We start from the raw sequence: 22,096 nt of genomic DNA, 5'->3' as shown, positions 1-22,096 counted from the left end.
TGCAAATAGCCCTTTCTGATGGCCGACCAGACCTCCCACTCTTTCTGCGGGTTGCCACTTGCCCCTTCAGAGACCGGCACGGGATGCGAGACTCGGGTAGGGACCAAAGAGGTTGGTAAAAACGCCGACCAACAAGCCCCTAAAGCACCAGGGCAACAGGCCGCAGGAACGCCCGCCCCGCCCCGAGACGCGCGCGCCCGGGGTTCCTGATCCTCCGCGGGCCTCCCCCTCACCTCCCGCCAACCAACAGCCACTTCCTGCCTCACTCTAGGCCAATCATCATACTCCACGAAGAATAGCCCTAGGGGGCGTATGGGAAGGTGCACAGAGCGATGCTCGCCCCGACCAATTGAACGCTGGAGCTTTCGCGGGGGGGTGGGACTTGGCGTCGGCTGTAGCTACTCAGGAGCGAGGGGCGGACGCTGGGCCGTGCTTGGTGCGCTGGGGCTCGCTCGCGCGGCAGAGGTAGCCGAGGCTTCTTGGTTCTGCGGCACGTGACGGTTGGACGCCCTCCGCTGCGGTCTCCACTGCAGCGCGGAGCCAGTTGTGCGGGCGGGAGAAGGCTTGGCCACCGCTGGCGGTCCCTGGTAGGCTAGAGGTGAGACCGAAGGCCTGCGCGCGTCCTTGGGCCTGTGAGAACCCCGGGCGTCCTGGAGCGCGCTGTCGGGGCCGAGGGGTCGGGCGTGGCCGAGGGCCGAGTGTCGGACTGGCTTTAGATCACCCAGCCCTGGCAGACTTGCCGGCGGTGAGTGACGAGACCCGAACCCCGGCGCCTTCGGTTGGGGAGCCGGGCCCAGGCCGCGCCGCCGGGGTCGGGAGGCGTGGCAGGTGCCCCAGAGTTTTCCTTGACCTCTGGGAATGCTAACTTACTTGTGTAGCTTTGCTTCTAGGACTTTCTTAGACCTCTTGCTGGCTGCCTGGGCAGCCGCATAATGGGCTAATGTAACCAGGCAAAGGTCTGGCGTGGTATCAGGCCTAGTAGGTACCCTTATTAGTAGGGAAAGGTGAAGTTAGAGCAAGGAAATACTAAAGAGGAGTGTTGCAGTTGAGTATTTAAAACTAAAACCGTAAGGCGAAGACTGGATTCTAGCATCCTGAAGAATAAGGGGAATGTACTAGAACGAGAAAGCGCTGTGGTGGAGAAACTTTAGTCTTAATTATAGCACCATTTTCAGGAGAAGGGGAGTAATCCAGTCGGAGAATCATAGGACGTTAAAAGCGACAAAGCACTCGAAAGTTCGCCAAGGCCTAGAGGTATGAAATGACTGGCCCAAGGTCGTGCGATTAGTTTAATGATCACTGGGATTATAGTTGAGGACTGGGCAGTTTTGGTGTAGTAGTTAAAGTTAAGGCCCTGGTTCAAGCCCTTAATCAGCCATTTGTTTCTATGCGAACCTGGGCAGTTCTTACCCTGTGTGCCCCAGTTCTTGCCAGGTAATTGGTATAATACCTTATGGACTTGTGAGGATTAAGTTGTATATAAAATAAGATAGGGAAGTCTGATACATATTAATTGCTGCAGAAATAATTATTGCAATAAATTATTATAATCTGAATGCCTTTGGTCCACTACACTGAAATCCAGGTGTTTGAGTTAAGTCATGTTTCCCAGGACCTGAAGTCACGTTTATGGCAAGGGGGGAAAAACTGACTTTGTGAATTAACTGCTAGTGATTGCTAGTTTAGGGACGTTAAACTGAGCTGAATATTAAAAGCTTGAGAGAACAAAGGTGAACCACAGTTAAGTCTCTTCTAATTTAGGAATTGGAAGATTTCACTTAGTTTTTTAATAACAATAGGGGAATTTTTTGTTGTTTAAGGAAGAGAATTTCATTGATCTTTAAAATTGTTGTATCAGTCTTTTCTCAGCAGGGTTGAGGGTCGTGAATAGAATCAACCATCCCGTTGAGCAAATGTTATACATTATTTCTAGAGCAGAGGTACAGAACTGAATAACACTGTGGGAGTGTTCCTTTCTATAAGCCAGGGTGCACAAACCAAGTCCAAGTAACTGGATCGTGAGAAAGTGCCAAGTAACATATTGTTAGAGTAATTTTCTAACCTGTCTGAAAATGGATGCCAACATTCTCCACCCTCTGTCCCATCCCTCACCTCACTATCTTAACTCTACAGTTTATTTAGCACATTATCTTCCAAGGGCCACAAGGGGTAAATGTTTTGACAGAAGTCATTGCTGCAGTTTTGGCAATCATGCTATTGCATCCGTTTAGTAACAGAGTTCACTTTGACCTGCAAGAAAAGGATGAAGTGGCAGTTGGTAAGCATAAATGTAGGCTTATGAGACTTGAATTCTGGGCTTAGCATGATAACTAACTTATGTGCCACTTTTTTTCCCCATAACTTAAAATATGAACAAGAAGTCTCCTGGATGTCTTTCCTTAAGGGGACATTTGGGAGGGACAAATAAAATGTTGAGCATGAAACCACTTTGAGAAATGTAATGAACTGCACATAGGAGAATTAAAATGGCAGCTCATAATAATTTCTAGGAAATAATAAAAGTGCCTAAACATAGTTGTAACTTGTATAGCTTACTTGTCGGCAAAGTGCTAGTTGCATGCAACAGATGTACTTGTAAATTAAGCTTAACTGTGAGCTGTAAAAATTATTTGAGAATTTTTTTTTTTTTTTTTAGAGTCTCACTTTGTTGCCCTCCATAGAGTGCCGTGGCGTCACACAGCTCACAGCAACCTCCAACTCCTGGGCTTAGGCACCTCCCGAGTAGCTGGGACTACAGGCACCTGCCACAACGCCCAGCTTTTTTTTTTTGTTGCAGTTTGGCCAGGGCTGAGTTTGAACCCGCCACCCTCGGTATATGGGGCCAGTGCCCTACCCACTGAGCCACAGTCGCTGCCCAAGAATTTTGTTTTTTAATGAATTTAGAAGTTGGCTCGGCACCAGTGGCTCAAGCGACTAAGGCGCCAGCCACATACACCTGAGCTGGCAGGTTTGAATCCAGCCTGGCCTGCCAAAACAGTGATGACAGCTACAACCAAAAAATAGCTGGGCGTTGTGGCAGGCCCCTGTAGTCCCAGCTAGTTGGGAGGCGGAGGCAGGAGAATCGCTTGAGCCCAGAAGTTGGAGGTTGCTATGAGCTGTGATGCCATGGCACTCTACCCAGGGCAACAGCTTGAGGTTCTGTCTCAAAAAAAACAAAAATTTTAAAGAATTTAGAAATCTAAATACACTTGAGTATTAACATCTTAAACCTATTTTAAGTTTTATGGGGAAAAAGAAAGTGCTATGAAAAAATCAGTTCTACTGTTCCTGTCAATGAAAAAGGAAATCCAAAAATGTTGAGTAAGGCATTATAGTTTTAAAATAGATTTCATTTACAATAAAGACCACTGGATTTTATGTATTTTTCTCCTTTAAATGCCTTATTTATTGTTACTTTTTCTGAAAGGGGCTAATAAGACCTGGATACATGTTTTTATTTGTTAACTAGATGCATATAGTAGTAAAATCATGAGGTACAAAAAATACAGGTCTCAAGCCTTAACTAAAATGCTTGAGACCAGAAGTGTTTCAGATTTTGGATTTGGGGATATATGTATTATATTTACCAGTTGAGTTGTCCCAGATCAACTGAGCATTGCCTTTGAATGTCATGTCAGGGCTCACAAAGTTTTAGTTTTTGGGTTTGGGATGCTCATCCTATAGTAAAATGGTTTAGCTGAGACTGGAATCAAGTTCCTTTTACATGATTCTTTTCTAGTCTAAGACATACAGTATTTGCCTTAAAAGTGAGTTTTGAAACCACTAATTTTTTTCTTTAATGATTAACATTTAACAAAAGGTCCCTCAATGAATCCCCAACAATAAAAAAATAATAATAAAAAAATTTAACAAAAGGTGTTACTGAGCAACATCTGGTAATCAAAATCACTGCTAATGTTGAGTACATGCTGTAAACCAGGCACTATCATAAGCACTTTATATGCATTTTGTTTATAGAACAGTTCTAAGAGGTAGATAATGTTGTTGATTATAATTTTATTTATTTGTTTATTTTTGAAGACAGAGTCTTTGTCACCCTTAGTAGAGTGCTGTGGTATCATATAGCTCACAGCAACCTCAAACTCTTGGGCTCAAGTGATCCTCTTGCCTCCACCTCCCACATAGGTGGGATGGCAGGCGCCCACCACAATGCCTATTTTTAGAGACCTTGCTCTTGCTCAGGCTGGTCTCGAACTCCTCAGCTGAAGCAGTCCATCTGCCTCAGCCTCCCAGATTGCTAGGATTAGAGGCCTGAGCCACCGTCCTAGCCTGTTAATTATCATTTTAGAAATGAGGTAACCGAGGCCCAGAGGTTAGCAATTCAACAAAATGGCAAGTTATTAAGTAGGCAGCCAGGTTCTGTGGGCTGACTTGAGTTCCTGCTCATGAACACGTCTGTATTCCTATCTTTGACTTTGGACCCATATTAATTTCTTTTAGTTTTAGTTTCCTCACAGGTAGAATGGGGATAATAGATTCTCCTGGAGGTTCTTGTGAACATATTAGACTACCTAAAGTGTCTACAAACCATAAGACTTAACATTTTAGAAGTGTATATTAGATGGCTAGATAGCGTCCATGAAAAATGGCCTTATTTTTTCTTATACACTATTATTTTATTTATTTATTTTTGAGACAAGAGTCTCAGTTGTCACTCTGGGTAGAGTGCTGTGGCATCATAGCTCCCAGCAACCTCCAACACTTGGGCTCAAACAATCCTCTTGCCTCAGTTTTTCTATTTTTAATAAAGATGGGGATCTCGCTTTTTGCTCAGGCTGGTCTCGAACCTGTGAGCTCAAGCAATCCACCCACCTTGGCTTCCCAGAGTGCTAGGATTACAGGTGTGAGCTACACTATTTTATTTTATTTTATTTTATTTTTTTAGAGATAGAGTCTTACTTTGTCACCCTCAGTAGAGTGCTGTGGTGTCCCAGCTCACAGCAACCTCTAGCTCTTGGGCTTAGGCGATTCTCTTGCCTCAGCCTCTCAAGCAGCTGGGACTACAGGCACCTGCCACAACACCCGGCTATTTTTTTGTTGCAGTTTGGCTGGGGCTGGGTTCGAACCCACCACCCTTGGTAAATGGGCCTGCACCCTACTTACTGAGCCACAGGCGCTGCCTGTTTTATTATTATTATTATTATTTTTTTTTTTTTTTTTTTGAGACAGAACCTCAAGCTGTTGCCCTGGGTAGAGTGCCATAGCATCACAGCTTACAGCAACCTCCAACTCCTGGGCTCAAGTGATTCTCCGGCCTCTGCCTCCCAAATAGCTGGGACTACAGGCACCTACCACAATGTCCAGCTATTTTTTTGGTTGCAGCCATTTGGTGGGCCCAGGCTGGACTCGAACGCCAGCTCCTGTATGTGGCTGGCACCTTAGTCGCTTGAGCCACAGGCACTGAGCCATTTTATTATTATTTTTTGAGACAGTCTCACTATGTCATTCTCGGTAGAGTGCTATGGTGTCACAGCTCACAGCAACCTCCAACTCTTGGGCTTAAGCGATTTTCTTGCCTCAGCCTCCCAGGTAGCTGGGACTACAGGCGCCTTCCACAACACCCAGCTATTTTTTGGTTGGAGTTGGCCTGGGCTGGATTCAAACCCACCAGCACTGGTGTATGTGGCTGGCGCCCTAGCCACTGAGCTATAAGCTCTGAGCCAACACTGTCTATTTTAAAAGTCACTTAATATTTTTTAAAAACAACCAAGAAGGGTGGTACCTGTGGCTCAAAGGAGTAGGGCACCAGCCCCATATGCCTCAGCAGGAGCCTGCCACAATGCCAAGCTATTTTTTGGTTGCAGTTGTCATTGTTTAGCTGGCCTGAGCTGAGCTCGAACCTCGGTGTATGTGGCTGGTGCCCTACTCACTGAACTATGGGCTCTGAGCCAACTTTTTTTTTTTTTTTTTTTTTGCAGTTTTTGGCTGGGGCAGGGTTTGAACCCACCACCTCCAGTATATGGTGCCAGTGCCCAACTCCTTGAGCCACAGGCTCAAACTCTGGGGTTTAAGTGATCACCTTACCTCACTCTCTGGAATAGCTGGGATTACAGGTGCCTACTACTGTGCTCAGCCTATTTTTTGAATAGTTACAGATTTGTGGAAAAACCGTAAAGATAGTACAGAGAATTTCTGTGTATTTCACACCTAATTTTCTCTATTATTAATAACTTAGGAGGCTGAGGTGGGAGGATTATTTGATGTCAAGAGTTTGAGGCTTCAGTAAGCTATGTTCTTGCCACTGCACTTCAGCCTGGATGACATAGCAAGGCTATATAGTGTAAAAACAAAAAGGCTGGCTGTAGGTGCTCATGCCTGTAATCCTAGCACTTTGGGAGGCTAAGGCAGGAAGATTGCTTGAGGCCAGGAGTTTAAGGCCAGCCTTAGCAACATAGGGATATCCTGTCTCTGGGTTTGGTAGGCACCTGTAGTCCTTGCTACTTGGGAGGCTGAGGCAAGGAGTATCATTTTAACCTAGGAGTTTGAGGTTGCAGTGAGCTATGATGCCACTGGAGACCCTGTCTCAAAAACAAAGCAAAACAAAAAAAATTAGTATGGTACATTCGTTGTAATTAATAAACAAAAAAATTTTGTTTTGGTTTTTTGAGACAGTTTCACTTGGTCAACCTTTGGTAGAGTGCTGTGGAATCTTAGCTCACAGCAACCTCACACTCTTGAGCTTGAGTGATCCTCTTGCCTTAGCCTCCCAAGTGGCTTAGGACTATAGGCAACTGCCACAATGCCTGGCTATTTTAGAGATGGGGTCTAGCTCTGGCTCAGGCTGGTCTCAAACCTGTGAGCTCAGGCAATCCACCTGCCTCAGCCTCCCAGAGTGCTGGGATTACAGGTTTTAGCTACTGCATCCAGCCCTAAACATTGAGTTTTGATATATTGATACTGATAATATTTATTATCAGCTTCCTACGTCCTTTTAATTATTCTTTCTTTTTTGTTTTGAGACAGAGTCTCAGTCTGTTACCCTAGGCTGGAGTGCTGTAAGGTCATAATTCACAGCACCCTCAAACTCTTGGGCTCGAGATCCTTTTGCCTCACTCTCCCAGGTAGCTAGGACTGTAGGCGTGAGTTACCATACCTGGCTAATTTTTAATTATATTAACTTTGTTTTTAGAGACAGGGTCTTGCTCTATTGCTTGGGCGGGAGCACAGTGGTGGCATCACAGCTCATTGCAGCTTTGAACTCCTAGGTTTAAATGATCCTCGTTGCCTGTGTTGCCCGTTTGCCCAGTTAGACTTGAATTCCTGGGGTCAAGCCATCCTTGCACCTCAGCCTCCCACGCAGCTGGGAATCAGGCACATGCCCCCCCCACCCCTTCTTGCTGTACTTTTCCAGGATACATTATGGTTAGTTTCATGTCCCCTTAGATGATTGTTAGCTGTGATAGTTCTTCAGACTTTCCTTGTTTTTGGATAACCATGCATTTTGGGGGACTACTGATCAGGCATTTTGTAGGATGTCCCTCTACTGCTATTTGTCTGGGGTTACCCCCCCCTTTATGATTAGACTGGGGACATGGGTCTTTAGGAGGAAAACAACAGAGGTTAAATTACCATCTTTGTCACGTTTATAAAAGGTATATACTATTGACATGACCTATCGCTGTTGATGTTGACAATGATCGCCTGACTGAGGTAGTGTTTGCCACATTTTTCTACTGTAAACTTAGTCTGTGATTTCTTCCTCTTTTCACACTGTAGTCTTTGGAAGGATGTCACTATGTGCGGCTCTTGATCAGGAGTGGGGAGTTATGCTCTGTCTCTTTGATGACAGTATTTGCGTGAATTACTTGGAATTCTGCACAGGAAATTTGTCTCTACCCATTTATTTATTCAGTTATATATTTGGACAGGGGTGTTTTATGGGTTATAATCCAGTGCCACTTATTTTGTTGCTTGAACTGTGTCATTTCAGCTATTGAGAACTCTTTCAAGTAGGTTTTTTTCTTTTTTTTTTGAGACAGAGTGTCAACTGTCACCCTGGGTAGAGTACCGTGGCATCACAGCTCACAGCAACCTCAAACTCTTGGGCTTAAGTGATTCTCTTGCCTCAGCTTTCCAAGTAGCTGAGTCTACAGGCGCCTACCACAACACCCAGCTATTTTTTTGTTGCAGTTGTCATTGTTGCTTTAGCTGGCCCAGGCTGGGTTCGAATCTGCCAGCCTTAGCATGTGGCCAACACCCTACCCATTGAGCTATGGATGCTGCCTTAAGTAGGTTCTTGTAACATATCCCCATGTTTGTTTTTTCTTTTTTTCCTCTTTCTTTTTGATCCTCAATTTGAAGGGTTTTTTTGTTTTTTGTTTTTTTTTAGACAGGGTCTTACTTTGTCACTCTTGGTATAGTGCTGTGGCGTCATAGCTCACAGCAACCTCAAACTCTTGGGCTGAAGTGATTCTCTTGCCTCAGCCTCCCAAGTAGGTGGGACTACAGGCTCCTGCCACAGTGCCCGGCTGTTTATAGAGAAGAGTCTCACTCTGGCTTATGCTGGTCTCAAACCTGTGAGCTCAAGCAATCCACCTGCCGTAGCCTCCCAGTTGTTTCTTTGTTTTTTGAGTACTTTACTTTCTGGCAGTACAAGATGCTCCAGGCTTATCTTGTGTATTTCCTGCCTTGGTTCTAGAATTAGTCATTTCTCCTTTTTTGGAGAATGATATTAGACACTAAGATCTTTGTACTAGGTGTGTTCATTACTGCTGGAAGTTTCTTCTAGGCCCTACCAGCTGATAGCAAGGAAATACATATATGTATCCTATTTGGCATACATGCACGTATCTGCAAATACTTCTGTATGTAACCCTCTGAATATTAAGCTGAGCATGAGTTTGTACTGATGTTTCCAGGTCTCTTCCATTACCATAATTCCTCTAGCTCCCTCTCCTTGCTCATCTTTAAATCTCTACTTCAGCAGTGAAAAAGTGTCTCACCAGCCACCACCCATTTACTTCATTTTTCATTTACCATATACAAGTATAGCAGTGTCAGAATTGTTAACCTATATGCCAATGGGAAACAACTTTATTAACCAGAACAGTGCTCTCGTATAGTCTGATTTTTCAGGTTCTTTTTTTTTCTTTTTCTTTTCCTTTTTTTTTAATATAGAGACAGAGGTCTTATTATGTTGCCTAGACTAGTCTCAAACTCATAGGCTTTTCCTCAGCCTCCCAAAGTATTGGGATTACAGACAAGAGCCATCATGCTTGGCTTTCTACTCATTTCCAGAGTTTCTAAATGAACACTTTCACCTACCCTTCAGTAAGAATGTTTCATAGATTTGTAATAAAATTAGATTGTTTTCATACTTTGCATGCTATCTGTGGATCACTTGACCTTCTAGTTTTCTTTTTAATTTTCATTACGATTCACTCTTTGTGATATAAAGTTGTATGGGTTTTGACAAATGCAGTGTCCTGTATCCACAATCATAGTATTGTTACAAGTAGTTTCATTGCCAATAAAAATCTCCCCTGCTTTACCTATTCAACTTGATTCTTTCCCCCAAACAGCTGACAACTGATCTTTTTGCCATCTATTCTTTTGGCTTTTTAGAAGGTCATATAATTGGATGTATCCAGTATTTTTTGCTTTTTCAGCCTTATACTCAGCAACATACATTTAAGATTTATCTGTGTCTTTTTGTGCCTTGCTGGTTCATTTCTTTTTAATTGCTGAATAATATTCTATTGTGTGGATGTATACATATTGCAGTTTGTACATTTGCTTATTGAAGGACATTTTGGTGGCTTCTAGTTTGGGATGATTCTGAATAAAGCTGCCATAAACATTGGTGTGTAGGTTCTCATTTGTCTGTAAGTTCAAGTCAGTTTGGCACCCAGGAGCATGATTGCTAAATCATGTAGTAAGACTATGTTTAGTTTTTTAAGAATCTGTTAACCTTTGCCAAAGTGACTATACTATTTTGTATTTTCTATATATATATATATTTTTTTTTTTTGGTGGTTTTTGGCCGGGGCTGGGTTTGAACCCACCACCTCCGGCATATGGGACAAGCGCCCTACCCCTTTGAGCCACAGGCACCACCCAAACGAAAAACAATATTTTGTATTTTTTTTTTCATTTGCGGCTGAGTTTCTGTTGCCAGGCTAGAGTACAGTGGCATCATAGCCCACAGCAGCCTCAAACTGTTGAGCTCAAGTGATCCTCCTGCCCCAGCCTCCTGAGTAGCTGGGACTATAGGCATTCATCACAATACTCTGCTATTTTTTTCTATTTTTAGTAGAGGTGGGGTCTCACTCTTGCTAAGGCTGGTCTCGAACTCCTGAGCTCAAACAGTCCACCCACCTCAGCCTCCTAGAGTGCTAAGATTACATGCGTGAACCAAATCTCACCCAGCTTAGCCATGCTAGTTGAGTATCCCTCGTCTGAAATGCTTGGGACCAGAAGTGTTCCAAGTTTCAGATTTTGGATTTATTTATTTATTTGGTAATATTTGCATTACACGTAGGTTCAACATCCCTCATCCCAAAATTCAAAATTTTAAATACTCCAGTAAGCATTTTCTTTGAATGTTGTGTCAGTACTCGAAGTTTTCGATTTTGGAGCATTTTGATTTCAGTTACTTGTATTAGGGATATTCGATCTATACCATATTATTTATTTATTTATTTTATTTTATTTTATTTTTTTGAGACAGAGTCTGAAGCTGTCGCCCTGGTAGAATGCCTTGGCGTCACAGCTCACAGCAACCTCAAACTCTTGGGCTTAAGCAATTCTCTTGCCTCAGCCTCCCAAGTAGCTGGGACTACAGGCACCCGCCACAATGCCCAGCTATTTTTTGGTTGTAGTTGTCATTGTTTGGCACGCCTGGGCTGGATTCGAACCTGCCATCTCCAGTGTACGTAGCTGGCGCCCTAGCTCCTGAGCTACAGGTGCCGAGCCTATTTATCTATTTTAGAGACTGAGTTTCACTTTATCTCCCAGGCTGGAGTGTAGTGGCGCAATCACAGCTCAATGCAGCCTCCCAACTCTGAAGCTCAAGCAATCCTTCTGCCTTGGCCTCCCAAGTAGCTGGGTAGCACATGCTCTGCTGCTCTCTTTTTGTGGAAATAGGGTCTTGTTAGGTTACCCAGACTAATCTTGAACTCTTGACCTCAAGCAGTCCTCTTGCTTTGGCCTTTCAAAGTCTTGGGATTATAGATGTGAGCTGCTTTGCCTGGCAACTTTGGTGTTTTAATGATGTTGAACATCTTTTCCTATGCTTCTTTACCATCAGTTTATCTTATTTGGAAAAGTGTCTTTTCAGATCTTTTACTCACCTTCTAAGTAGACTGTGAGGTTTTTTTTTTTTTTTTTTTTTTTTTGTGGAGACAGAGTCTCACTTTATCACCCTCGGTAGAGTGCCATGGGGTCACACAGCTCACAGCAACCTCCAACTCCTGGGCTTAGGTGATTCTCTTGCCTCAGCCTCCCAAGTAGCTGGGACTACAGGTGCCTAGCACAACGCCCAGCTATTTTTTTGTTGCAGTTCTGCCAGGGCTGGGTTTGAACCCACCACCCTCAGTATATGGGGGCAGCGCCCTACCCACTGACCCACAGGCGCCGCCCTTATTTATTTATTTATTTATTTATTTTTTTTTTTTTGAGACAGTCTCACTATGTCACCCTCACTAGAGCACTGTGGCATCACAGCTCACAGCAACCTCAAATATCTCAAACTCTTGGGCTTAAGCGATTCTCTTGCCTCAGCCTCCCAAGTAGCTGGAACTACAGGCGTCCTCCACAATGCCCAGCTAATTTTTGGTTGTAGTTGTCATTGTTGTTTGGCAGGCCCAGGCTGAGTTTGAACCCACCAGCTCTGGTATATGTGGCTGGCATCCTAGCTGCGCTGAGCCTAGACTGTTTTTTGATTCTTGAGTTTGAGTTCTACTTTAGACCAAGTTCTTTATCAGATTAATGTTTCGTAAATATCTTCTCCCAAGTCTGTGACTTGCCTTTTAAGTCATTATAGTTCATGGCAACCTCAAAGTAATGGGCTCAGGTAATCATCCTGCTTCAGCTGCCTGAGTAGCTGGGACTATAAGTGTGTGCCATTGTGCTTGACTAATTTTTTTCTATTTTTAGTAGAGACAGATTCTTGGTGTTGTTCAGGTTGGTCACACTCTTGAACTCAAGTGATCCTCCTACCTGGACTTCCCAGAGTGCTAGGAGTTTATTTATTTTAATTAATTTATTTTTTTTCTCTTTTGAAATTGGATTTTTCTACCTACTTATGTTATTTTTTATTTCAGAATGTTATAGGGGGCGCCAGTGTTTTGATTACATGCATTACTTTTGTATATTTTGAGTGGTGGTTATAATTGTGTCCATCCCTTGGGTAGTTTGCATTGTGCCCCTTAGGTGTAAATTTACTCATTCCCTCCTTCTACCTGCTTGATTGCCATTGTTTTTACTACCATGTATACACACACGTGTTGATCGTTAAGTTCCATTCTTAAAAGTGACCACATGTGATGTTTGTTTTTCCATTCTTACTGGGAGGATGGTCTCTAGTTTCATCCAGGTTATTGCAAAGGGTATAAATTCACCAATTTTTTTTCTTTTTTTTTTTTTTTTTGTAGAGACAGAGTCTCACTTTATGGCCCTTGGAAGAGTGCCGTGGACTCACACAGCTCACAGCAACCTCCAACTCCTGGGCTTAAGCAATTCTCCTGCCTCAGCCTCCCGAGCAGCTGGGACTACAGGCGCCCGCCACAACACCCGGCTATTTTTTGGTTGCAGTTTTGGCCGGGGCCGGGTTTGAACCCACCACCCTCTGTATATGGGGCCGGCGCCCTACCGACTGAGCCACAGGCGCCGCCCCACCAATTTTTTTTTTCTTACAGCCAATACTCTATGGCAATGGTTCTCAGCCTTCCTAATGCTGCGGCCCTTTAATACAGTTCCTCTGGGTCGCAACCCACAGGTTGAGAACCGCTGTTCTGTGGTGTACATATACCATGTTTTATTAATCAACACATGTATTTATCTGTACTTGGGTTGTTTCCATATTTTATTTGAAGAGATGGGGTCTCACTCTTCTGCCCAAGAGTGCAGTGGCTAGTCACAGATATAATTGTAGAACACTGCAGCCTGAAACTCTTGGCCTCAAGTGATGCTCCCACCCCAGCTTCCTAAGTAACTGGGACTACAAGTGCCACCATGCCCAGCTAATTAAAAAAAAAAAAAATCTTTTTAGAGATGGGGTCTTGCTAGGTTGCCCAACATGGTCTTGAACTCTTGGTCTCAAGTGATTTTCCTGCCTCCCATAGTGCTGGGATTGTAGCCCACAGTGCCTGACCAATTTCCTTCCTTTTTAAGTTTGAATAATATTCCATTGTATGTGTGTATAACCTTTTGTTTTCCTTTCATCCATTGATGGACAATTTGGGTTGCTTCCACCTCTTGGTGGAAATTGAATTTCAACTGATTTTAGGAAAACCCCTTAATTTCTCTGGGCTCACTTTCCTTATCCATAATATTATATACTCCTAGTAAAGTTCCTTCTAGCTCTAATTTGAAAGCTTTAACTTGAAATAAGAGAGTGGTGGGCGGCGCCTGTGGCTAAGTGGGTAGGGCGCCGGCCCCATATACCGAGGGTGGCGGGTTCAAACCCGGCCCTGGCCAAACTGCAACCAAAAAATAGCCGGGCGTTGTGGCGGGCGCCTGTAGTCCCAGCTACTCGGGAGGCTGAGGCAAGAGAATCGCTTAAGCCCAGGAATTGGAGGTTGCTGTGAGCTGGGTGAGGCCACGGCACTCCACTGAGGGCCATAACGTGAGACTCTGTCTCTACAAAAAAAAAAAAAAAGAAATAAGAGAGGTTAGTGGTCATTATGAAGTTTAAGATAGGTGTACATTTCACATATTTTACTCTTTTTATATGTAGATCATGGAAGGGAAGTGGTTACTGTGTGTGTTGCTGGCCCTTGGAACTACTGTCCTTCAGGCTCATGATGGACATGATGATAATGTGATTGATATTGAGGATGACCTAGATGATGTCATTGAAGAGGTGGAAGACTCGAAGCCAGATACCAGCGCTCCTCCTCCATCTCCAAAGGTTTGAAGGGTTTGAATCTATTCCTTTTACATCTTGAGATAATAAAATTTTGAAGACTGAAATGCAGTGGGGGATACCTCTAGTCCCAGCTACTTGGGAGGCTAAGGCAAGAGAATTGCTTAAGCCCAGAGAGTTTGAGGTTGCTGTGAGCTGTGACTCCATAGCACTCTACTGAGGGCAACATAGTGAGACTCTGTCTCAAAAAAAAAAATTTAGGTCTTTCTCAAAGAGAAAGTAAAGTTTGCTAAAATGTGTACTGATCTCTCTGGGAGCCTTTGTTATATCTTGCCCAAAGCCAGTTATACAGATCAAATTTGAGGGCCAGCTATGAAAATATTGTGACAGTTGAAAGCAAACCAACAGAATAAATTCCAATAAAAGGCATGCTGCTTTTTAAATTCATTTATGTATTTAACACAGGTTACCTATAAAGCTCCAGTTCCAACAGGGGAAGTGTATTTTGCTGATTCCTTTGACAGAGGAACTCTGTCAGGGTAAGTGTTTCCTAGGAGAAAAAATTCTTAGGATTATGTAAATAAGGTGGAACAGTGGATACTTTTTGGATAGCATCTTACATAGTGATACGTCTAACTTTTATATATGCAGTGTTCACATCCATTTTGAAACTTGTGGTTCTTCCATTCTTTTCACTCTCCCACTCCACCCTATATTTTATTCTTTGAGAAAAACTTTTTTCTCTTGATTTCTTAAAAAAAGGAAATTATCTCATAGGTTGATACTTTTTCCTCATAGGTTTGTAGTTGAATATAGTGAATCATCACTACTTGTATGACATTTAAAAGTAGGCTAAGAAGACCAAAAAGAAGTCCTACTTTTATGAGCATTTACATTATTTTACTTCACAGGTGAACTCTCTTTTGGATTTTAATTTGGGGGTTTGTCTTAATTACATACAGGTGGATTTTATCCAAAGCCAAGAAAGATGACACTGATGAAGAAATTGCCAAATATGATGGTGAGAATTGAATTTTGTTTAGATATAGTAGCAGGTAGACGTTTGACATGTTGTCTCCATGGTGTCTCTTAAGACAAGTTTAAAAGGAGATATAAGCTTAAAGATTTTCCTTTGGAAGTTTTGCCATTTTTGTGTGTTGCTTTTGTATTTAATAGCATTAAACCTTTTTAGTTGGGCGGCGCCTGTGGCTCAAGGAGTAGGGTGCCGGTCCCATATGCCAGAGGTGGCAGGTTCAAACCCAGCCCTGGCCAAAAAAAACACACACACACACACAAAAAAAAAACCTTTTTAGTCATCTACACTGCTGAACGTAGGAAATAGGTCTTTTCTAAGTAGTATAATAAATATGCTGCAAGTAAAAAAACAAATCATAAAATTTGTCAAATATATTTAATATGTGTTTTGGTATTAATAGGCCAACTCCCAAACATAAATGGAATATGTTAAATATTTGTCAGTATGCTTGGCGCTTGTAGCTCAGTGGCTAGGGCACCAGCCAAAATACACTGGAGCTGGCGGGTTCAAACCCAGCCAGGGCCTGCCAAACAGTAATGACAACTACAACCAAAAAAAATAGCTGGACGTTGTGGCGGGTGCCTATAGTCCCAGCTAATTGGGAGGCTGAGGCAAGAAAATCACTTAAGCCCAAGAGTTTGAGGTTGCTGTGAACTATGATGCCACGGCACTCTGAGGGCCACATAGTGAGACTCTGTCTCAAAAAAAGAAAAAATTATCAGTATGATAGACTTATAGACTTATACAACTTGGGAGTTTAGTTTGTTTTGTTACCATTTAAAGAACCTTCAGAGGTGTGGAGCTTTTTTGTATTGTATTATAGGAAAGTGGGAAGTAGATGAGATGAAAGAATCAAAGCTTCCAGGTGATAAAGGACTTGTATTAATGTCTCGGGCCAAGCATCATGCCATCTCTGCTAAACTGAACAAGCCCTTCGTGTTTGATACCAAGCCTCTCATTGTTCAGTAAGTGAAATGCTTGTTTGATAAAAGCTTTCTAGAAAGAGTAATCTCAGAAGACATCTATTACAAGATTTTTACTATGTTTAAAAAATTAGGAGGTTATATGTTACAATAGGGATTTGGGGGCGAATTTAAGCATCTTAGAAATTAATTTTTTTTCCTGCCCAATAAATTATTTTGTAACAATGATTGTCAAAAAGTATTCACCTGGTAAAGTTTTAATGTAATTTATTTTTGTGGGATTAGGTAGCTATTCAAAAACAATAGAAGGTGGACCTGTGATAAAACATATGACCAAAATGGGGGAAAGGGGTAAAAATTAAGAGATTTGATCTTTCAAAATGCCGTATTATTTTCTGCTTTCTTCTCTGAAATTAGGTATGAGGTTAATTTCCAAAATGGAATAGAATGTGGTGGTGCCTATGTGAAACTGCTTTCTAAAACACCAGAACTCAACTTGGTAGGTAATTCCTATTTCTTGATGTAACTGGCCACCTATAATTATAAGTAACTTAAAGAAAAGTAAAGAAAATTTTGTAAGGCCTGTGAAACTAAAGGCTTCCTCCCCTGCTATTTAAATCTTTTAGAAGGTTGTGAATATTGACTTTAACACTAATGTGCTTGTTATTTGAAATATGAATTTCAAAGCTATTGCCAACAATTTGTGTCATATCTCTGGTTTCTGTTCTGTTGAATTTTTGGTTTTAGCAAGGTTATTTCTTTGTTCTATAAAGGAAATTATCTAGGTATATGTGTTACCTTTTTTTATTTTAAGCACTTAAATATGTTCTTATTCTAAATTTCCTGATAGATGGTTATTCCTTTTTACTAAACAAACCTTCAACATAAATAGCTTTTCCACTTTAACAATTACTAATTTATTTGGAATTTTATAAGAGAAAATACTGTATATATTTTTGAAAGGTGTTGCTCTTCAACTCTTTGACTAAAGATACTTGAAATAATTTATTTTTGTTTTTGAAGGATCAGTTCCACGACAAGACCCCTTACACAATTATGTTTGGTCCAGATAAATGTGGAGAAGATTATAAATTGCACTTCATCTTCCGCCACAAAAACCCTAAGACGGGTATTTATGAAGAAAAGCATGCTAAGAGACCAGATGCAGATCTGAAGACCTATTTTACTGACAAGAAAACTCATCTTTACACGTTAAGTAAGAAAAACCATTAGTTTGAGGGTTTTATGGCATTACATATATATCATTCATTTAAAGATTTCTCATACAGCTAGTTACTCAATCCTGTAAATAAGCTTTACTTGTTTTATTATCTTAGTAGGGAAATGAGCTTAATTTGTCAGCATTGAAAGAAACTTCTCTTTCACAGGTTGAACTGAGAAGTGAGGTTTGAGACAATTTCAGGAATAGGCTTTATGTCCCATACAGTTTGTCTGCTGATCTCCCTCATTTCTTCCTTTTTTATATTTTCTTGTTGATAAAATGTTGAATAATAGGATATACAGAAATACATTAGCAAGGCTTCAAAATTATCTTTTAGTTGAACTTTCTTTGAATGTTCCAGTACTACCTGGACAATTGAATTTAATCATTTGGACATTAGAAGGGTTTTTTTTGTTTGTTTCTAATGAAGCCCTTCTTGCTGGACATGCCTCTTCTTCTAAATGTACAGTAGAACTTCCATAGTTGACCACCTCCCTACATTGACCACTTCCTGAAGTTGCCCTAATTTTCATAGGCTGGACATGCACCACATGTATGTATCAGTACAGCAGGCTAGTTTCTTATGTTGACAGTTGTGTTGACCAATTTGTTACAGTCCCTCCCTAAATACAGAGGTTCTACTATGTTTTGAGGTGATAAATATTCCTGATTTGGTCATTACACGTTGTATACATCTATGAAAATATCACATGTACTCCCAAAATATGTACAACTATGATATGTCAATGAAAAAATACACACAAAAGATTAAAGTATCTGAAATATTAACGTAGTGATGTATATTTGTCCATGTATCTAACTTTCTTGACGGCACGAGTGAAAATTTTCCCTCAAAAGAACATATCTTCACTATCATTGATAACAGCAGCATAGTGTCCCATTGTCTGGGTATGCTGTAACTTGGTCAGCTACCTAAATTTAGACATTTTGGTGTAGGATCTAGGCTATAGTAAAAATTACACTTAAGATGATTTTATGGATTTAAAATTATGTTTTCATTTGCTATTGGATTTCAGAAGTACAACCATGAGTGAACAAACATGTGTTTTCATAAATGTTTGGGTAATTAGAAATTTTGGTAAACATACATGCTAGTAATACCAGCTCTATTAAAAATGAAGAAATGGGCATTTTCTACTGGGAGGTTATAATAGACGACTTGCCTGCTGACTGATGCATAACCATTTGTTTCAGACCAACAATTAGGTTAATTTTTGTAATTTTTTTTTTTTTTTTGTAAAGACAGAGTCTCACTTTACTGCCCTTGGTAGAGTGCTGTGGCGTCACATGGCTCACAGCAACCTCCAGCTCTTGGGCTTAAGCGATTCTCTTGCCTCAGCCTCCCGAGCAGCTGGGACTACAGGCACCCGCCACAACGCCCGGCTATTTTTTTGTTGTTGCAGTTTGGCCGGGGCTGGGTTTAAACCCACCACCCTCGGCATATGGGGCCGGCGCCCTACTCACTGAGCCACAGGCGCTGCCCCAATTTTTGTAAGTTTTTTGATGTTATTAGTGTCTATAAATGTGGTCTTTTGGTATTATAAAAATTTTTTTTTTCTAGCAGTTTTGGCTGGGGCTGGGCTCCAGCCCACTACCCCTGGTATATGGGTCCAGCGCCCTACTCCTTGAGCCACAGGTGCTGCCCGGTATTATAAATTTTTAACTGTCTTTTGTTGTAATTTCTAGAAACCTGAGAAGCTAGCACTTAATTTTTTTTTTTTTTTTTGTAAAGACAGAGTTTCACTTTGTTGCCCTTGGTAGAGTGCTGTGGCATCATTGCTCACAACAACCTCCCAACTCCTGGGCTTAGGCAATTCTCTTGCCTCAGCCTTCTGAGTAGCTAGGGCTACAGGCACTGGCTACAACGCCTTTTTTTGGTTGCAGTTTGGCTGGGGCTGAGTTTGAACCCACCACCCTTATTAAATGGGGCCAGCGCCCTACCCCCTGAGCCACAGGCACTGCCCCACTAATACTTAATTTTTCAGATAAGGAAAAGGGGTTCACACTCTACTGAGGGCAACAAAGTGAGACTCTGTCCTAAAAAAAAATAATAATAAAGTAAAGGGGTTCAAAGGTAGTTCTTTTTTTTGCAGTTTTGGCCAGGGCTGGGCCTGAACCCACCACCTCCGGCATATGGGGCCGGCGCCCCACTCCTTTAAGCCACAGGTGCCGCCCCAAAGGTAGTTCTTAAAAAAAAAAAGAAAAAGTAAAGGAGAAGGGGGAAGTTCAGTTGCCCAACACCACTAAAGCCTGGGTTGGTGAGGCTATTGTGACCCCAGTGCTTGTGGTCTGTGTTCTGTGTTTCTAAGTTGCTGCTTCCTATGAGAAGTCATGACCTTTTTTGTTATGGTAAGGAGAAAGTTGGGAGCAAGTGGTTAATTAACTATTTTTATTTTTTTGCATTTTTATTTATTTTATTTTTTTGAAACAGAGTCTCATTACATCGCCCTTGATAGAGTGCTGTGGCATCACAGCTCACAGCAACCTCAAACTCTTGGGCTTAAGCAATTCTCTTGCCTCAGCTTCCTAAGTAGCTGGGACTACAGGTGCCCGACACAATGCCCAGTTTTTTATTGTCGTTTAGCAGGCCCTGGCCAGGTTCTAATGCACCAGCCTCCGTGCATGGGGCCAGCACCCTAACCACAGAACTATGGTGCTAAGCCTAATTAACTATTTTTAATTGCATTTAATTTTTTTTCAGTTTTGAATCCAGATAATAGCTTTGAAATATTAGTTGACCAGTCTGTTGTGAACAGTGGAAATCTGCTGAATGACATGACTCCTGCTGTAAATCCTTCACGTGAAATTGAGGACCCAGAAGACCGGAAGCCTGAGGATTGGGATGAAAGACCAAAAATACCAGATCCGGATGCTGTCAAGCCAGATGACTGGTGAGTCTTGGAGGCCTGTCTTTGGGTATAGGAGGATTTTGTATATTCCACATGGTTTGAGCAACCAACTGTTGGTTGAGTAAGATCTGATAATTTCAGCAATCTATGATGCAGTCTAAACTGTAGGAAAAATGTAGATTGCTATAGCAGGAAAGGAGCATTTTACAAACCACAGAATACTGAAATTGGTTATGCAGCTTGCCTGTCATGAGACAGTTTGTGGCAGAACCTCAGGTCTCATAGTCTGGCCATTCTAGTGCTTCTTTGAATTCACATTTAAAGCTAAAGTCCTGAAATTTTAATTTGAAAAATAACCTTTTTCCTATTTAAAACAATACTCTGAGATCTCTGCTGTGTTAGGCAGTTGAATACAAGGACAGAGGACACTACCATCTGCTTACCCAGAGCTCAGAGTCCAGTTGTGAGGCAGATAAGTAAAATCACCATGTACTATGGTAAGGGTCTACAGGAAGGGCTGCCAGGGGACCAGAGCACCAGGTGTATCTTACCTGGGCATGGTTTCTTGAATCAGAGTACATTAAAGTGAAACTTAAAAGCAAAATGAGATTAATTAAGTGGTGAAGATGGCAGAGGATGTTCCTCCTTGAAGAACATAATATGTAGAAATAGAGGAGCAGGAATGAGCTTGACATGCATGAGGTTGGTTTTTTTTTTTTTTTCTTTTTGAGACAGAGTCTTTTGTCGCCCTGGAAGGAGTGCCATGGCATCATTATATTTCACAGCAACCTCAAACTTCTGGGCTCAAGCGATCCTTTTGCCTCAGCTTCCTTAGTTGCTGGGACTACAGGCATGTCTCACAACGCTTGTCTAGTTTTTTCTTTTTTTTTTTTTTTTTTTTTTTTTTTAGTAGAGCCAGGATCTCCCTCTTGCTCAAGTTGGTCTTGAACTCCTGAGCTCAGAGAATTTACCTGCCTTGGCCTCCCAGAGTGCTAGGGTTATAGGCATGAGCTACCGCACCTGGTCAGTAACATAGGTTTTAAACTAGCCATTAAATCTGCCGGTCATTAAATCTACCTTGTAAAACTCAGCCATGTTGATCTGGATGGATGTGTGGTTCTTGGTACCATTGATATGGTTGCTGGTTGCACATACAGGTCCACAACTTGCTGGCATCATTCTGTATGTCAAGGCCGCATCTGCTGCCACCATGACACACAAAGGCAGAGCATGACCTAAATCTTTTTTGAGACAGCATTCAGTTGTCTCCCAGGCTGGAGTATAGTATCCAGTGAGCTGGATCATAGCTCACTGCTGCCTGGAACTCTGGGGCTCAAGGGATCTTCCTGCCTCAACCTCTTAAGAAGCTAGGAGTATATGCATGTGCCAGGGTTTGTTTTTGGAGAGATGGCATCTCCTATGCTAATATTGCCCAAGCTGATCTCAAACTCCTGGCCTCGGGTGATCTTTCCTCCTGGACCTCCCAGATTGCTGGGATTATAAGGCCTTACATATTTTTAGAATGCTCTGTTTCAGATTCACAGAGTGGAAGTACTCTTTGATTCTCTGGTCAGTGTTATAGCTGGTTTTTTCTTTTGTGTCTAAGGGATGAAGATGCCCCTGCTAAGATTCCAGATGAAGAAGCCACAAAACCTGAAGGCTGGTTAGATGATGAGCCTGAATATATATCTGATCCAGATGCAGAGAAGCCAGACGATTGGTAAGAGCTTTGGATAACTTTTTAACTTACCTTTTTTTTTTGTAGAGACAAAGTCTCACTTTATCATCCTCAATAGAGTGCTGTGGCGTCACACAGCTCACAGCAACCTCCAACTCCTGGGCTTAGGTGATTGCCTTGCCTCAGCCTCCCAAGTAGCTGGGACTGTAGGTGCCCGCCACAACACCTGGCTATTTTTTTTTTTTTTTTTTGTAGAGACAGAGTCTCACTGTACCGCCCTCGGGTAGAGTGCCGTGGCGTCACACGGCTCACAGCAACCT

General features: G+C 42.1%; 1 protein-coding gene across 1 annotated transcript in view; it reads left to right on the top strand.

The window, feature by feature from the left end:
- Nucleotides 1-410: 410 nt before the first annotated feature.
- The window catches only part of CANX (calnexin), a 34,233-nt gene continuing 12,547 nt past the window's right edge, over nucleotides 411-22,096 (top strand). Inside the window, exons 1-9 of the mRNA XM_053567302.1 lie at nucleotides 411-598; nucleotides 13,919-14,092; nucleotides 14,513-14,586; nucleotides 15,010-15,068; nucleotides 15,907-16,048; nucleotides 16,424-16,505; nucleotides 17,030-17,222; nucleotides 19,951-20,140; nucleotides 21,705-21,818. Of these exons, the coding sequence (XP_053423277.1) occupies nucleotides 13,922-14,092; nucleotides 14,513-14,586; nucleotides 15,010-15,068; nucleotides 15,907-16,048; nucleotides 16,424-16,505; nucleotides 17,030-17,222; nucleotides 19,951-20,140; nucleotides 21,705-21,818 (1,025 nt within the window). The 5' untranslated portion in view covers nucleotides 411-598; nucleotides 13,919-13,921. The remainder of the gene's footprint in view (nucleotides 599-13,918; nucleotides 14,093-14,512; nucleotides 14,587-15,009; nucleotides 15,069-15,906; nucleotides 16,049-16,423; nucleotides 16,506-17,029; nucleotides 17,223-19,950; nucleotides 20,141-21,704; nucleotides 21,819-22,096) is intronic.

The sequence above is a fragment of the Nycticebus coucang genome, chromosome 17 (assembly GCF_027406575.1).
Source record: "Nycticebus coucang isolate mNycCou1 chromosome 17, mNycCou1.pri, whole genome shotgun sequence".
NCBI classification, from domain to species: Eukaryota; Metazoa; Chordata; class Mammalia; order Primates; family Lorisidae; genus Nycticebus; species Nycticebus coucang.
The sequence above is the reverse complement of the archived record's forward strand: the minus strand, read 5'-3'. Positions and strand labels throughout refer to the sequence as shown.